The sequence below is a fragment of the Trachypithecus francoisi genome, unplaced genomic scaffold (genome assembly GCF_009764315.1).
Source record: "Trachypithecus francoisi isolate TF-2019V2 unplaced genomic scaffold, Tfra_2.0 Contig01461, whole genome shotgun sequence".
NCBI classification, from domain to species: Eukaryota; Metazoa; Chordata; class Mammalia; order Primates; family Cercopithecidae; genus Trachypithecus; species Trachypithecus francoisi.
This window is the reverse complement of record NW_022681433.1, coordinates 12,077,329-12,091,371: the sequence shown is the minus strand read 5'-3', so window position 1 is coordinate 12,091,371 and position 14,043 is coordinate 12,077,329. Positions and strand designations below refer to the sequence as shown.

Below are 14,043 nucleotides of genomic sequence, written 5' to 3'. Positions count from 1 at the left end.
TTGGATGCAAGTAATAGGAAGCAATTCAAACTGGATTAAGGAAATACTTTGGCTGTAATTGGGGGTGAATGAGGTCTGTGGTTGGTTGATCTGGCAGTTTATCGATATCATTGAGGACCCACGCTTTCTCTGTCCCTGTAGCCTATAGTATACAGAATGCATTTATCCTAAATCTGGTTCCTCTTGTGGTTTCAAGACAATAAGGGCTACATATTTCCTGTTTGTATCCAATAGTAGACAGCCTGTTCCCGACCATGAATGGTAAGTGCTTAATCTTCAGTCTGATTGGGCCAACTGCATGTGTGTTCTAATCTCCGGACTGTTAACAGTTGCCTGGGAATTTCATTGATTATTAGAATTATTGGAATTTTCAGTTCTAATCCCCAGAGTATTAACAGTTGCCAGGGAATTTCATTGATTATTCTGGCTGGCCCAGAGTCATCAGTCTCTGACTCTGGAGCCTGTATAATTGTTGGGCTTAATATTAGTCAAAACTGGAATTTGTTTAGGAAGAATGAAGGGGAAACTATTTATATGGACAACCAACAGGGCCAGTCCAGGAATGTTGATTCCCTTTGTGTCCTTTCCTTGACTTTATGGCCCACATTGTAGGTAACGTAACAACTTACAGTTACTTAAGTATTTCTTCTGCCCTAGTCTCCAGCACAACTGGTTACCTAAAGATATTTCATGAGACACACTTTCTTAGACTATTTCCCACCAAAATTTTATTTGGCCTAACAATTCCACATCAGTGAGTTTTGAGTTCACACTGCCTAATATTTCCTGGCAATCTATCCGTTTGATCAATTAAAACAAATTGATTTTGAAGGCATATGGCATGAGTCCAAATCCCAAAGTTACCTTGATACAATTTCTTTGTGAATAAATACTTTCCTTTTTGGAGAAATTTTCATTAACTTCCAGTAAGATGATTTCTTCAAATACATGCCGTTACAGGACACTGTTTCTGGTTTTCGGCATTGTTTTTCCACCAGCAAACCTTATCGAGATTTCCTTCAGCAGGTTGCTCTGTTGACGGATTGACAAGTGGGATTGAAAAAGCCAGCTAGGTATTGAGTTGAAAGGGCCCTCGGTCATTTGCACATCTGTAGCCTAGGTGGTTGTGTCGTTAGAACTGTGCTATTGGGGGCATGACTTAACTTATTTATTTATATATTTTTTGAGACAGAGTCTTGCTCTGTCACCCAGGCTGGAGTGCAGTGGCACAATCTCGGCTCACTGCAAGCTCCACCTCCTGGGTTCACGCCATGCTCCTGCCTCAGCCTCCCAAGTAGCTGGGACTGCAGGCTCCCGCCACCATGTCTGGCTAATTTTTTGTATTTTCAGTAGAGATGGGGTTTCACCATGTTAGCCAGGATGGTCTCGATCTCCTGACCTGATCACTTGCCTTGACCTCCCAAAGTGCTGAGATTACAGGCATGAGCCACCACACCCGGCCCAATAACTTCTAAAAATTAGGAAAGCTAAAACTTCATATTTGCCAGGAACTGAATATTTAATGAGGAAACATTTCATCTAAGTAACTGGAATTTCTGGCTTTCATTGGTTTTTTGGTATTGTTGGTTACTGAAACTAGCATTGGAAAAACCCTGCTTCATATCTTGCTTCATAGAAAAACGAAATCCAGTTAGCACTGTTAGGTATTGCCTTTTAAGTTAGTTGGTCACCCTGCACACTCTTAGAACTTGAACTTGTTTGCAAGGTGACTGGGTGACTGACATAGGCCTGAGGTGGCACTTGAGGCTAACTCTTCCACCAGAAGTCTGTGGTATTTACGTAAATATGACTTGGTTATGGTACACTCTGTGGACTGCAAGAGATTGCCACTGAAAGATAGCCATGTACATTTTCATATGTCCTCTTATCAGCCCTTTTCTGTCTCTGGAATTCTTTTTTTTTTTTTTTTTGCAATGGAGTCTTGTTCTATTGCCCAGGATGGAGTGCAGTGGCACAATCTCGGCTCACTGTAACCTCGGCTTCCCGGGTTCAAGCAATTCTCCTGCCTCAGCCTCCCAAGTAGCTGGGATTACAGGTGTGCAACACCATGCTCGACTAATTTTTGTATTTTTAGTAGAGATAGGGTTTCACCATGCCTTCCAGGAAGGTCTTGAACTCCTGTCCTCAGGTGGTCTACCCGCCTCAGCCTCCCAAAGTGCCGGGATTACAGGCATGAGCCACCACACCTGGCCCTGTCTCAGAAATTCTATCAGTGGTTTTCACTTTTTCCCCTTCTGAGGTTTACCTCAAAGAAAAAGAATTTTCAAGGATTGAATGAGAAACTTGAAAAGCCAAAAAGATGGAGAGCATGTTTAAGGTAACAGTACTAAGGTGTTTACTGACGATTATGAAGGGGAAGGGGCCTATGAAACATGGCCATCTCACTGTGGAGGTCACATGCCTCTTGTATTCTGATCACAACTTGGTGTTCCTCGCCTGTGGCAATAAGCCTGGGTATGACTTTTCTGTCTTTGGAGCCTGAATGAAATGAATACTTACTCTTTGTGGTCTAATTAGATTTTGAAGGCATGTGGCATGAGTCCAAATCCCAAAGTGACCTTGATACAGTTTACTTATGAAAACATGCCCCAACTGAGCAGAATTCAGATTGGACAAGATCTCACTTGCCAGGGCAGACATTTTTTCTCTAAGTATATATTTGGAGTGTATCTGAGGATGTAGACTCTCCGTCCACCCCACTTACACTCACAGATCTATGGGCGAGTATTGAGCAGGAATGTGACAGATATTACATGGGGCTTTTGGTGCTACCTGCTACTAAGCTATGTTAGTATCAGCTGTGAGACAAACGCTTTGTAATGAAGCACATTTATCCTGTGTCTGCTTTCTGTCTTCTTCTAATCAGAGAATCAGAGGTGAATTTTTATGGAAATCTTTTGTGGCCCAACCAGAAAGATGTAATTAAAAACAGTAGGAAAAAAAAAATGAAACTTACTGCTATTTTTCCTTTTTCTTTTAAATTTTTTCTTTCTTCCTTTTTTTTTTTCCTTTTCTTTTTGAGACAAGGTCTCTGTTGCTCAGGCTGGAGTGTGATCATAGTTCACTACAGCCTTCAACTACTAGGCTCAAGTGATCCTCCCGCCGCAGCCTTCTGAGTAACTAGGACTACAGACGCACCATGCTTGCCTAATTAAAAAATTTTTTTTTAATTTTGTTTTAAATTTTATGTTAAACTATGTTGCCCAGGATGGGCTCTAACTCCTAGCCTCAAGCAGTCCTCCTGCCTTTGCCTCCCAAAGTGCTGGGATGATAGATATGAGCTACTGTGCCCAACCTACTCTTCCTTTTTAAAATCACTATTATTTCTTTGTAGTGAAATTATGTATGAGGAGGTTTGTAATTTAAACTAATAGTCTAGTCTTCAACTCTGTAAGTAAATACAAAACCATATGGTATTTTGGTGATTTGGGTAAGTATTCCTCCCTCGTTAGCTTTGAATGAAATAATATGTTGTCTAGTTCATTCAGGGAGCTCACTGAATGCTCATTGTGGTCAGGTACAGTGGGCAGTGCTAGCAAGACAGAGAAGAAAGTATAACACAGAGAGAGCTATGTATGCACCAGATTTTAATGTATGTGATAAAGCTGATAGGTCTGTGCTTTGTACGCTGGCAGTCAAGGAAGTTTCCATTTACTCTGGTGGGCAAATCTGGATAAGTTTTACAGAGAAGGTACCCATGAGTTTGGTGTTTACAAGTTTCCTGGGTAAAGGTTGGGTACAGGCAGTCTAGGCGGATGTCCAGCAGGAGAGAACAATGGGGAGGCGTGTGCACTGGGTGTAGCAAGTGGGCGCTGTGATGCTAGAGGTGGTTGGGAATGGTAGGGCCCTCGAGACTGGCTCAGGAGTTTGGGGCTTTATTCTGTATGGGAAAGGAGCCATTGAAAATGTTTAAACAAGACAGTGACTTGGAATAAAACTGTTATTCTTCCCCAAAACCACATGCTTTTCTCCCATGAAACCCAGCAAGATTCATTAAAGTAAGAAACAAAAAGTGGCCGTGTCTGTTTCTCAAGCACAATTTATTTTCGCCTTTCCTTTTTCTTTCTCTGTATTATTTAGTGTAAAGATTATCAGGAGTCAACAAAGCTCGTGACTTTTTCCCCCACGGTGTTGTATTGTACCGTACGTTATTTGGCAGATGTTGGAATAATGAATGCTACTTTCCTTGCATTCATTTATTGGTCAGCCAACCGTTGCATTTTTCACAATCCTTTCCCTCAAGGAAATTAAACTGTTATTTTTATCTTTAAATCTGTATGTTTATCTGTTTTCAAACACTAGAAAGTCTCAAGAATGTGTTAGTCTTGTTTGACACTTCTTTTGGTTAAAAAAAAATCAAATCGTCTCTATTTTCTAGGCTTACCAAGAGACTAAAGAGTGAATCCCTGAAATCCGACTTTACAATAGATTTAAAACATGAGGTATGTCATGTTTTGTTTGATTAAAAGTCCTAGTAATCAAGCATTCACGTCCTTCGATGTAAAAGGTGTTTTGCATTCCCTAATCGTGTGTGTTCTCCACCCACATCTACTCCCCACAGAGATAATTTCACAACACTCCAGTGAATTAGGTGCTTTTATTTTAAGCTCATTTCAGTTATGTAGGTGAAGACAGAACAGTGAAAAAGGTTACATCTTGTGATTCATGATTCTTTACTTTTAAGCTAGATGGATGGGTCCAGAGGTAGATTTCTAAAAACATGCAAAAATGTCATTAGAAGTACTCTGCTCTTACGTGGTGCTTCGGTTGTACATATGCCAGTATAGATTGAATGATCATGCCCCCCATGCCCAATTCATACCTTGAAACCTGAGCCCCAGTGAAATGGTCTTTGGAAGTAGACCTGTGGGAGGTGACAGGGGCATGAGAGTGGAGCCCTCATGAATGGGATTGGCACTTTTATAAAAGAGGCCCCAGGGAGCTTCCTTGCCCTTTCTGCCATGTGAGGACACAGCTAGAAGGTGCCATCCATGGACCAGGAAGCAGGCCCTCACCGCTGAATCTGCCAGTCCCTTGATCTTAGACTTCCCAGCCCCCAGAATTGTGAGAAATAAATTTGTTGTTTAGACTCCACTCAGTCTATGGACATTCCTTTTCCCCCCACCCTCCAGTTTGAAAATCTGTAGCTTTAAACCAGATAGCAAATTTACCTTTATGTTGATTGTAATTACTGATATATTTGATTTCTATCACTTTATTTTGTTCCCCTCTCCTTATTTTCTATTTTTCTTTTTTCTTTTTTTTTTAAGATGGAGTCTTGCTCTATCACCCAGGTTGGAGTGCAGTGGCGCCATCTCGGCTCACTGCAACCTCCTCCTGCTGGGTTCAAGCAGTTCTCTGCCTCATCCTCCTGAGTAGCTGGGATTACAGGTGCCCACCACCACGCCCGGCTAATGTTTTTTGTATTTTTAGTAGAGACGGCATTTCACCATCTTAGCGAGGCTGGTCTTGAACTCCTGACCTTGTGATCTGCCCACCTCGGCCTCCCAAAGTGCTGGGATTACAGGAGTGAGCCACCATGCCCAGCCCCTCTAGTTTTCTATTTTAAAGTTCCTTGTCTTCTTATTTATTTATTTATTTACTTATTAGTCCATATTTTTTGTTGTCTGCTATTTTAGAAGTTCAATCTGTCTGTACTTTACTGGTTATTTTAAATATTTTAACATGCATTCTTAACCTAACAATGGTTTATTAACCAATAGCCAGAAAATTTGAGGGCCTTAGGATAATTTAACTCTGATTATCCCACTCCCAACTTATATGCAATTGTTGTTCAATATTTTTGTCCCTTTTTCTTTTTACCCTGGAAACTTAGATATTACCATTATTTTATGCAGTTAACATTTGTATTAACTTGTCATATATTTGCCATTGTTTTTGCTTATCATTCCATCTTGCTGGTTAGGCCTTCCGATTGAATCATTTTTATTCCTCCTGAAGTGTATCCTTTAGAATTTCTTTTAGTGAGGTGGTAAATTCTCTCAATATTTTTTCTTTAACAATATTTATTTCAACTTTGTTTTTGAAGCGTACTTACATCATGTAGATGATTCTAGGTTGCCAGTCATTTTCTGTCATCACAAGTTTTATTCAATTATTTTTCTTTTTTCTTTTTCTTTCTTTCTTTCTTTTTTTTTTTTTTTTCGAGATAGAGTCTCTCTCACTCTGTCACCCAGGCTGGAGTGCGGTGGTGTGATCTCAGCTCACTGCAACCTCTGTCTCCTGAGTTCAAGCAATTCTTCCACCTCAGCCTCCTGAGTAGCTGAGTCTACAGGTGTGCATCACCACGACCAGCTAATTTTTGTATTTTTAAGTAAAGATGGGGTTTCACCATATTGGACAGGCTGATCTCAAACTTCTGAGCTGACTCCAGGATCAGGCCTCCCAAAGTGCTGGGATTACAGGCATCAGCCACCACGCCCAGCCTCAGTTATTTTTCACATGTGCTTGCTTGTTTTGTGTAATCTTTTTAAAATAATTTTTTCTCATGTTTTAAAGTTTTTCTTTATAAAAATAGATTAAGCATAGTAATTTTATAATCTGCTTGATAATTCTGATATCTGAAGTTTTTTGAGTCTGATTAAATTATGTCTGCTGGCTCTTGTTCATTATCTTATTTCTTTTTTATGTGTGATTTTTTTTTTTTTTTTTCTCTTGAGTGATTGTTCTGTAAGCACCCTTGTTCCTTTGGGAAAATCCTGAGCCTTCTATTAAGGTTGTGGTTCCTTAGTAAGGATTTACATTAGCTTCTGCCTGTTGCTAGTGGGTTATACTGACTTGAGATAATTTAAATTATCAGTTTGACGTGTTTTGGGACCTCATAGGTAGCACAAATTGGGGAGGCCTGGCTCTTGGTTACAAAATCTAGGAGGAGATTTAGAGATTATTCTTTTCCCTCCGTTTAGACCCATGGTCCTAGCTTTATGTATGGAACTGCTGTTAGTCACACCCCACCTTGGGTGTGTCACATAGCCTTCAGTCTCTTCACTCCTATCAGAAACTCAGCCTTGCCAGAGGTCAGCTGATACCTACTAGGGAAAACTATCCTTGGTACCCTTTTTTCCCCAGGATCTCACTTTCCCATTTTTGTTCTCACAAATTCCACATTTTTGTGCCAACTTAGCAATACATTTAAGTATTTAAGGGCATTTTACCCAACATTTTAAGATGTTTTAAGCAAGCTGAGTATTCGGGGTATGTAATTACCATATTAAGGAAACTGGAGCCGTAATAATATTTTCTTCCATCTCTCTGTGATGTTGTAGAATGTGTTCTTTCCTAAAACCGCATACTTTGGAATTTTTTGGAGGTCAGAATATTGATTCATAGTTAATTGCTTATTGTTAGTAATAGAATACATTTATTCACATGGAATTGTCCTTTTTTTAACTTTAAAAAGTCCTGTGGAATACTGACAAATTGATATGGTTCAACCTACTCTCTGTGGAAGGTGTGTTCTGCTTTCCCTTGAGATGCTTTGTCCCTTCTTTTACTTGTGTTGACTGAGTTCTTTCGTCACTGCCTGTCTCCTGTCTTGTGGCAGATTGCCCTCTACATCTGGGACAAAGGCGGAGGACCTCCCCTGACCCCAGTGCCTGAGTTTTGTACAGATGACGTGGACTTCTACTGTGCTACCACGTTCCATTCTTTTCTACCACTTTGTGTAAGTAACAGAAGAGAAACTTCTTTGCATATCAAGGGAAAAATTGAGGTGCTGTGCATAATGTCATCCTAGCACTTTAAAATAAATTTTAGATTCAGGGCATTCATGTGCAAGTTTGTCACAAGGGTATATTGCGTGATGCTAAGGTTTGGGCTTCTACTGATTCTGTCACCCAAATAGTGAACATGGTACCCAACAGGAAGTTTTCAAACCTTGCTCTTCTTCCTTCCTCACCTTTTTAGAGTCCCCAGTGTCTGTTGTTCCTATTTTTATGTTTGTGTGTCCCCAATGTTTAGCTCCCATTTATAAGTGAAAACATGCATGCAGTATTTGGTTTTCTGTTTCTGCATTAATTCACGTAGGATAGTGGCCCCAGCTGCATCCATGTTGCTGCAAATACATTATTTCATTCTTATGGCTCTATAGTATTCCTTGGTATATCTGTACCACATTTTCTCTATTCAGTCCCCCATTAATGGGCTGAATTCCATGTCTTCACTGATTCCATGTCTTTGCTATTGTGAATAGTGCTGCACTAGCACTTTACATCTAAAAAGAAAATCAGCATTTTCCCTGTGCCGGGTAAGAACTATATATCATGACTCTGGTAATAACAGTCATACAAGGTTAGTATTATTGTAACTCCATCTTACAAATGAGAAGAGAGAGGCACAGAGAGGCCAAGTGCTTGTTTATGACTACATAGCTAGTAGGGAGGGAAACAAGGGTTCTGATGGGCTCCCCTTTACTCCAGAGCCTTTGTGAAGGACTGCCCATCATAGCGCTGTAGGGTTAGTGTGCCCAGAGTCATTTATTTTGTTGATGATGTAGGATGCATTGATTGGAATTTCTGTTCCATTTCCTGGAAAGGCCATTTCCAGTGCTTTCTGTGACACCTAAGCCTTCTCCACAAGCCTGCACCCTTTACTCTCTCAGCAGGTGGGGCTCTGCCTTTCATCTCACTGACAGCCGTCCAGAACTTTCAGAATGAATTCACTTGTTTTGGCAGACCCAAGGTCCAGCCCCAGTATGAGCCTGGAGACCCTGACACTCACTACGTTGTTAACTGCTTTTCTCATAAGAAAAAACATGTTCACCAACCTCAAATGTTGTCGTTATTCTCAAGTCAGTCACACAGAAGTCTGTGTGTGCCATTTTAAGAGATAAATACATAGACACACACACACACACACACACCCCAAAACACAGTGCAGCATTGAGAGAGAATCTGTAATGTGTTTGCAGTTCCAGAGGCGGGGACCAGTGTTTCTAGGCAGAATGCTTGCTTGCTCTTTCAGTGCTCTCCTAGTGCCTTGAGTGACATGACAAAGCTGTAGTTAGATGTCACTGTAAACCAGCCCCAAATTATGTAGGAGTCATGATTGAGTATGATTGCAGGCCTAAGACGGGTAACAAAGGGGTCAGGAAGGGCTTGGGTATGCCTTGTTGACAAATCCGTCTTGGTGCTCTCTTTCATCTGTGTGATCATCCTGGGCTCCAGGACTGCCCCCACCCCACCTTCACCAGGTGTTTGAAGGAATCCTACCTTTGGCAGAGGAGAAAACATCCTTAGCCTAGACTTGGGTCACCAGTAAAGAGGCTGCTGTAAAAATGTTTTCAACATTAAAGTAAGGCCAGGCCCAGAAAAGGGCAACATCTCTTATTTTACACTAAAAAATCCTCCTATTTCTCTCTTTTTGTCAAAATCTTCACCAGCTGGAGAAAGGAAATGAGAAGTAACTAACATTTATTGGTCACTTACTATGTGCTTTAAAAATTATAGTAATAATAGCAGCCTTGTGGTGGTTTTTTTTTTTTTTTTTCTAAACAAGCCAACTGAAAATCTGAGAGCTTAAGAACCTTGTTAAAGGGATGCACAGTCCATGCACGGTGGAGCAGGCAGGTCCAGGGCTGGCTGACGACAAGGCTTGTATTGTCGGCTGCCCTATGTTTCCATTTCTCCCCTAAAACTTCATCCCGGATATGTTTGATATCCTTGACATTGGTTAATTTGAACTCTAGAGCATGTGAGATCTAACGTGGGTGTGAAGTTAACGCTGACTCACATATGCATATATTTTTTCTTTTCTTTTTTTTAGGGAAAGCCAGTGAAGAAGGAGGATATTTTTGTTGCAGTAAAAACATGCAAGAAATTTCATGGTGACAGAAGTATGTTTTGGGTTATTCATTTTATCGAATGCTAAAATCCAAACTACCTTTAAAAAAAAAGTACAAATGAATTCTTGAGTGTAAATTCAGGAAAGGGATAATGACAATCCGGATGTTGAAGTGAAAGCAGTTATTTAATCAGTATTCCTCATTGCACCATTTCAATCACCAAGATCAATTAGGAAGGAAAATTTTGTATTGAAACATGAGTTGTCATAGCCGATACTGTTTATAGCAGTATTTTAAATTGGAAATGGAAAAGCTCAGTGTGGCAGTCTTGGAGACTGTGTGAAAAACAATCCATTTTGTCAAACAACGTATTAGGTTCAAGCAACATATGAGGTCTGTGCGCAGTCTATACACGGGATGAAGAATGTCAAGAGGGGATTTCAAGGTAACAGCATGCCAACAAAGAATAGAGACTTTTTCTTGTTTTTTCAATTTATTTCAAATGCTTACCTTGGAACTTGTTAGTTAAGAGATGTATTTGCCCATGAGTAGATAATATTGGAGAAGAAGAAAAAGCCGCTGTACAAACAGTGAATCTCTTCTTAAAGAAATCCTGGCATGCAGATTAATGTTGTTTTTATTCAGGTTTTTGATGTCATTACAGAATTCTGCTAAGTTGTGATGATAATGTAAAAAAAAAAAAAGCCCATCCTAAATATAAATAGACATAATTTCTCTCTTTTTGCACCTTATTTCAAGCAACACTTTTCTGAAATTGAAAATTAGGCAGTCTTTTGCATTTTCTAATTTTAGTGCATATTTTAATTTTTTTTCTCATGAAAAGACTGTCGATTTCACCAAGAATGTGATATTTATGTAGGAGAGATTTCTAAACCAACTGTCATTTTCATGGGATTGGAACTACTGAGGAAGTTCATTTATGTATTTTATGTGATAATATGATACATACAAATTATATTTTAAAGGGGAAAATGTTTTCCAAATAAAATAATATTGTAATTTGAGATTATAGTATTGTCTAAGACGTCAACATCAATTAGAATCCAGCTATAATCAATTATATCTTAAAAATGCATTAACTATAAACCTTCGTATTTGCCTAAAATAGCCACGTTAAATTCCAAATCCTATTAAATCAGCCTAAGTGAATATATACATTTGTTATGCAACAAGTCCTAAGATACTATGAAGAATCAGTATAGCTGTTAAAATTTTCTATCATAAATTTAACCTAAATTTAATATTCGTTTACTTTTTTCGTAATATGGAAGGGTTTCTTGGGATTATTTTGACAAATGCCTTTTTTAAATAGGTATTGGGGAAATGAACTATGCTGTTTTTCGTCTGATTTCTTTTACAGCAAGCAGGAGCTGTTTGCGTTGATTTAATTGATCTTGAAGCTACGCTTGGAGTAGTGATTATTTTTACAATATGAATGTTAAGGATGGTGGTGCTGGTACTTTTTCTTTGAAGCACGTTTTTCAGGTCACAGTGAAGCAGTAAAATTAGGGACACTCCCTTTCGTATTTTTTATGTTCTACAGAAATGAAAGAAAATAGTTTGTTAATTTTGATTGAGTAATTTTGAATCTAGTTTCCTGCTTTCTTCTGTTGTATAAGTTTGAGATACTCTTTTTAGATATTTATGAAATCCTTTCTTATTTGAATTTTGACTCAAAAGTCTTTAACAATTACAAAATCTTAAAAGCCTACTAGGAGCATTAGAAACAAACCTGCCAAAGCCAGATGCATTGGTTTACTGCTGTTAATTTGCATCTGGTATCACCGAAGCATGAGGCCTAAAATGTAGCATGACGTTTTCATATTTGGGTTTCTGCGGTAAACTGTTTTGCAACTTGGATGTGTTTGTTTGAAAAGATAGTCTAAGGCAACAGGATTTCAGTGACTTTGAAGTCCATTTTGCATAACTTCATGTAGCCTGCCAGGCCACTGGGCTCTGCCCCTCATTTTAGAAGCCTAGTCCAGCCACCAGTTGGCCCAAAGAGTTATCCACTAGGATCAATACTGCTTCTAACTGCTAATATTTTTTACATTTTCTGGTGTGTTTTTCACATACGTTCTATCATCTAATTTCATGTTGACACTTCCTTGTGATATGATAATTATTGTTATTCACTTGTTGTAGAAAAAGCTGAGCATGGAATGATACACAACTGGCCCAGTTTCTTGTATCCTATTGAGTAGCAGAGCCAAGGACTTGGGTTTTCTGGCTCCTAAATCCCACATTTTTTTTTCTACCACAGCACAGCTATACTGTAATCTCCTTGGATGTATTACAAACTCAATACTTGATAAATAGTCTTTGATGTTCACATTGATGTCCTGCTATGCTCAAGGTCAGTTTTGACTTGGCCAGAAGCTGTGAAAGTAGGCTTTCCATTTTTAGTAGCAATGGGTATGGCAAGGAATTGAAACCCACACAGGATCTAAAATACAAATTGAGCTGAGAATTTAAGACTGCTACTGCTATCTAAGCATGTCACTGCTATAGTCAAGCAGAACACACGGTCTGGGGTGTTGGATTTTTTGTTTTTTTTTTCATTTTCCTTTCCCTGTGCACTCTATGGTAGAAATACTTGAGTCATAAAGGCCAAATGATGAAGGAAAAAAAATCTAGAGAAACTGTACTTTTCTTTGCCAAGTTGAGAGTGGACTGTACTGTTAATTGTGGGCACTCCTGGTTCATTATAGTGTTGGTCACCTTCCGGGATGAGAAGGAGAGACGGAACATGTTGTGTTCAAGGCCCTAGTCACAGCAAGGGAAAGTATAGATTGCATTTAGTTTTTATACTCTCATGGAAGAATTGGTAATAAAACCAAGTTTCAAAATGAAAAGAAATATTTTAAATATTGTACTTTCTTTGCTTAACAATGACACGTTTATGTAATTGTTTTTGTCTGGATTTTGACTTAAGTAAAACATAGCATTCTTAGAACACAAGCAAAAATATATTCTGTCTTTTGACTCAAGGAAGTAATCCATATTGACATAGTTGAAACAGCAAACCCTCTGAAAGGCAAGCATTTAGTAGGGTTTTAAAGAAACTTGGGAACGGTTACATAAGGTGATGAATTGGGCATAGCATGTAAAATTATATTTAAGCAAGGAAATGATCTCTGATGTTTTAATATTCAGCTTGATTGCTTCCTCTTGGGTTCTGTGTTTCTCACTGTGGGACCGGAGCTGTCAGAAAACCTTAAGAATTTTCTTTGCATCATTTTGCCATGCAGTTTGCGTCCATGTCTCATGTACCCCGTGGCAGCCACTGGTTTTGTTCATCAAATGGTGGGTTGTGGGACGCTCTCCTGCAGTCTGCCTCTAATTAAAGAGGTTAAATTGCCGTTTGCTCAGCCTTTAGTTCCTTTCCATAGCTTCCTAAGCTCTTAAAAATTAGCACTATATTCCTTTCAGTTTAAAAAAAAAAACCTGCTATCTTTACTGCTGTGGTCTTGTCTAGAGGCAAATCTGAACAAACTGATTGAAAGGGGTGTTAGGAGGCTGGTGTTCTCTTTGACTAAAGAGGCTTACACGTACTGTGGTACAATCTGCTTACTTAAAAGGCGAGGCTTGAATTAAAATACAGCAGATAGAAGGCCAGACTCTAATCAAATGAGGTGATTAGATCAATGACTGAAGAGAGGAGAGGAGTCAGGTGTTGCCTTTCCCTGGCTGTTGAATAGCTGATGTTCCAGATTGTCCTACAGTGTTGTGTTAGGTCATCCAGGAGGGATACTTTTCAGGCGTAGGTACACCTTAGTCTTTAAAATGAGGAATTAGGACACACTCGTGTGTGTGTCCCTAATCTGCTCCTGAGAAGAGAAGTGCAATCAGGGTCTGATTTTGTGGCCACTGATTTGCACACTGAGACAGAAGGGCCATCTGCAAGCTGAAAATAGTGGATTCCTTAAAATAAAAACTATTCACATTCGATGGTGTGGTAGTTTTAATAAAATGTTCAAGTGTCAAGTTCGTTTTCATTTATAACCTGAGACAGTTTTACAAGTCACTTCCCTGGGGGTAAAAATGCATGTGCTGTCCTCACAGTGAGACACATCTTCTGCTTAGAGTCTAGAAAGCTCTAAGAAAGATGTATGCCATCTGTGCAGCTGGCATTTTTATAGTAAAATTTTTTTACTTTGCTCCAAGTTTGTTATCTCGTGACAAACTTTCTTGAAGGA

At 39.2% G+C, this 14,043-nt stretch overlaps 1 protein-coding gene across 3 annotated transcripts in view; it reads left to right on the top strand.

Moving 5' to 3' along the window:
* B3GLCT (beta 3-glucosyltransferase) overlaps nt 1-14,043 on the top strand; it is a 122,169-nt gene that overhangs the window by 67,119 nt on the left and 41,007 nt on the right. For all 3 annotated transcript variants that reach the window (XR_004443044.1, XM_033235881.1, XM_033235896.1), the window contains exons 8-10: nt 4,400-4,463; nt 7,586-7,705; nt 9,805-9,874. Coding sequence is in view for 2 of the 3 variants with exons in the window: in XM_033235881.1 (XP_033091772.1) it covers nt 4,400-4,463; nt 7,586-7,705; nt 9,805-9,874 (254 nt within the window). In the remaining variant the exon portion in view is untranslated. The remainder of the gene's footprint in view (nt 1-4,399; nt 4,464-7,585; nt 7,706-9,804; nt 9,875-14,043) is intronic.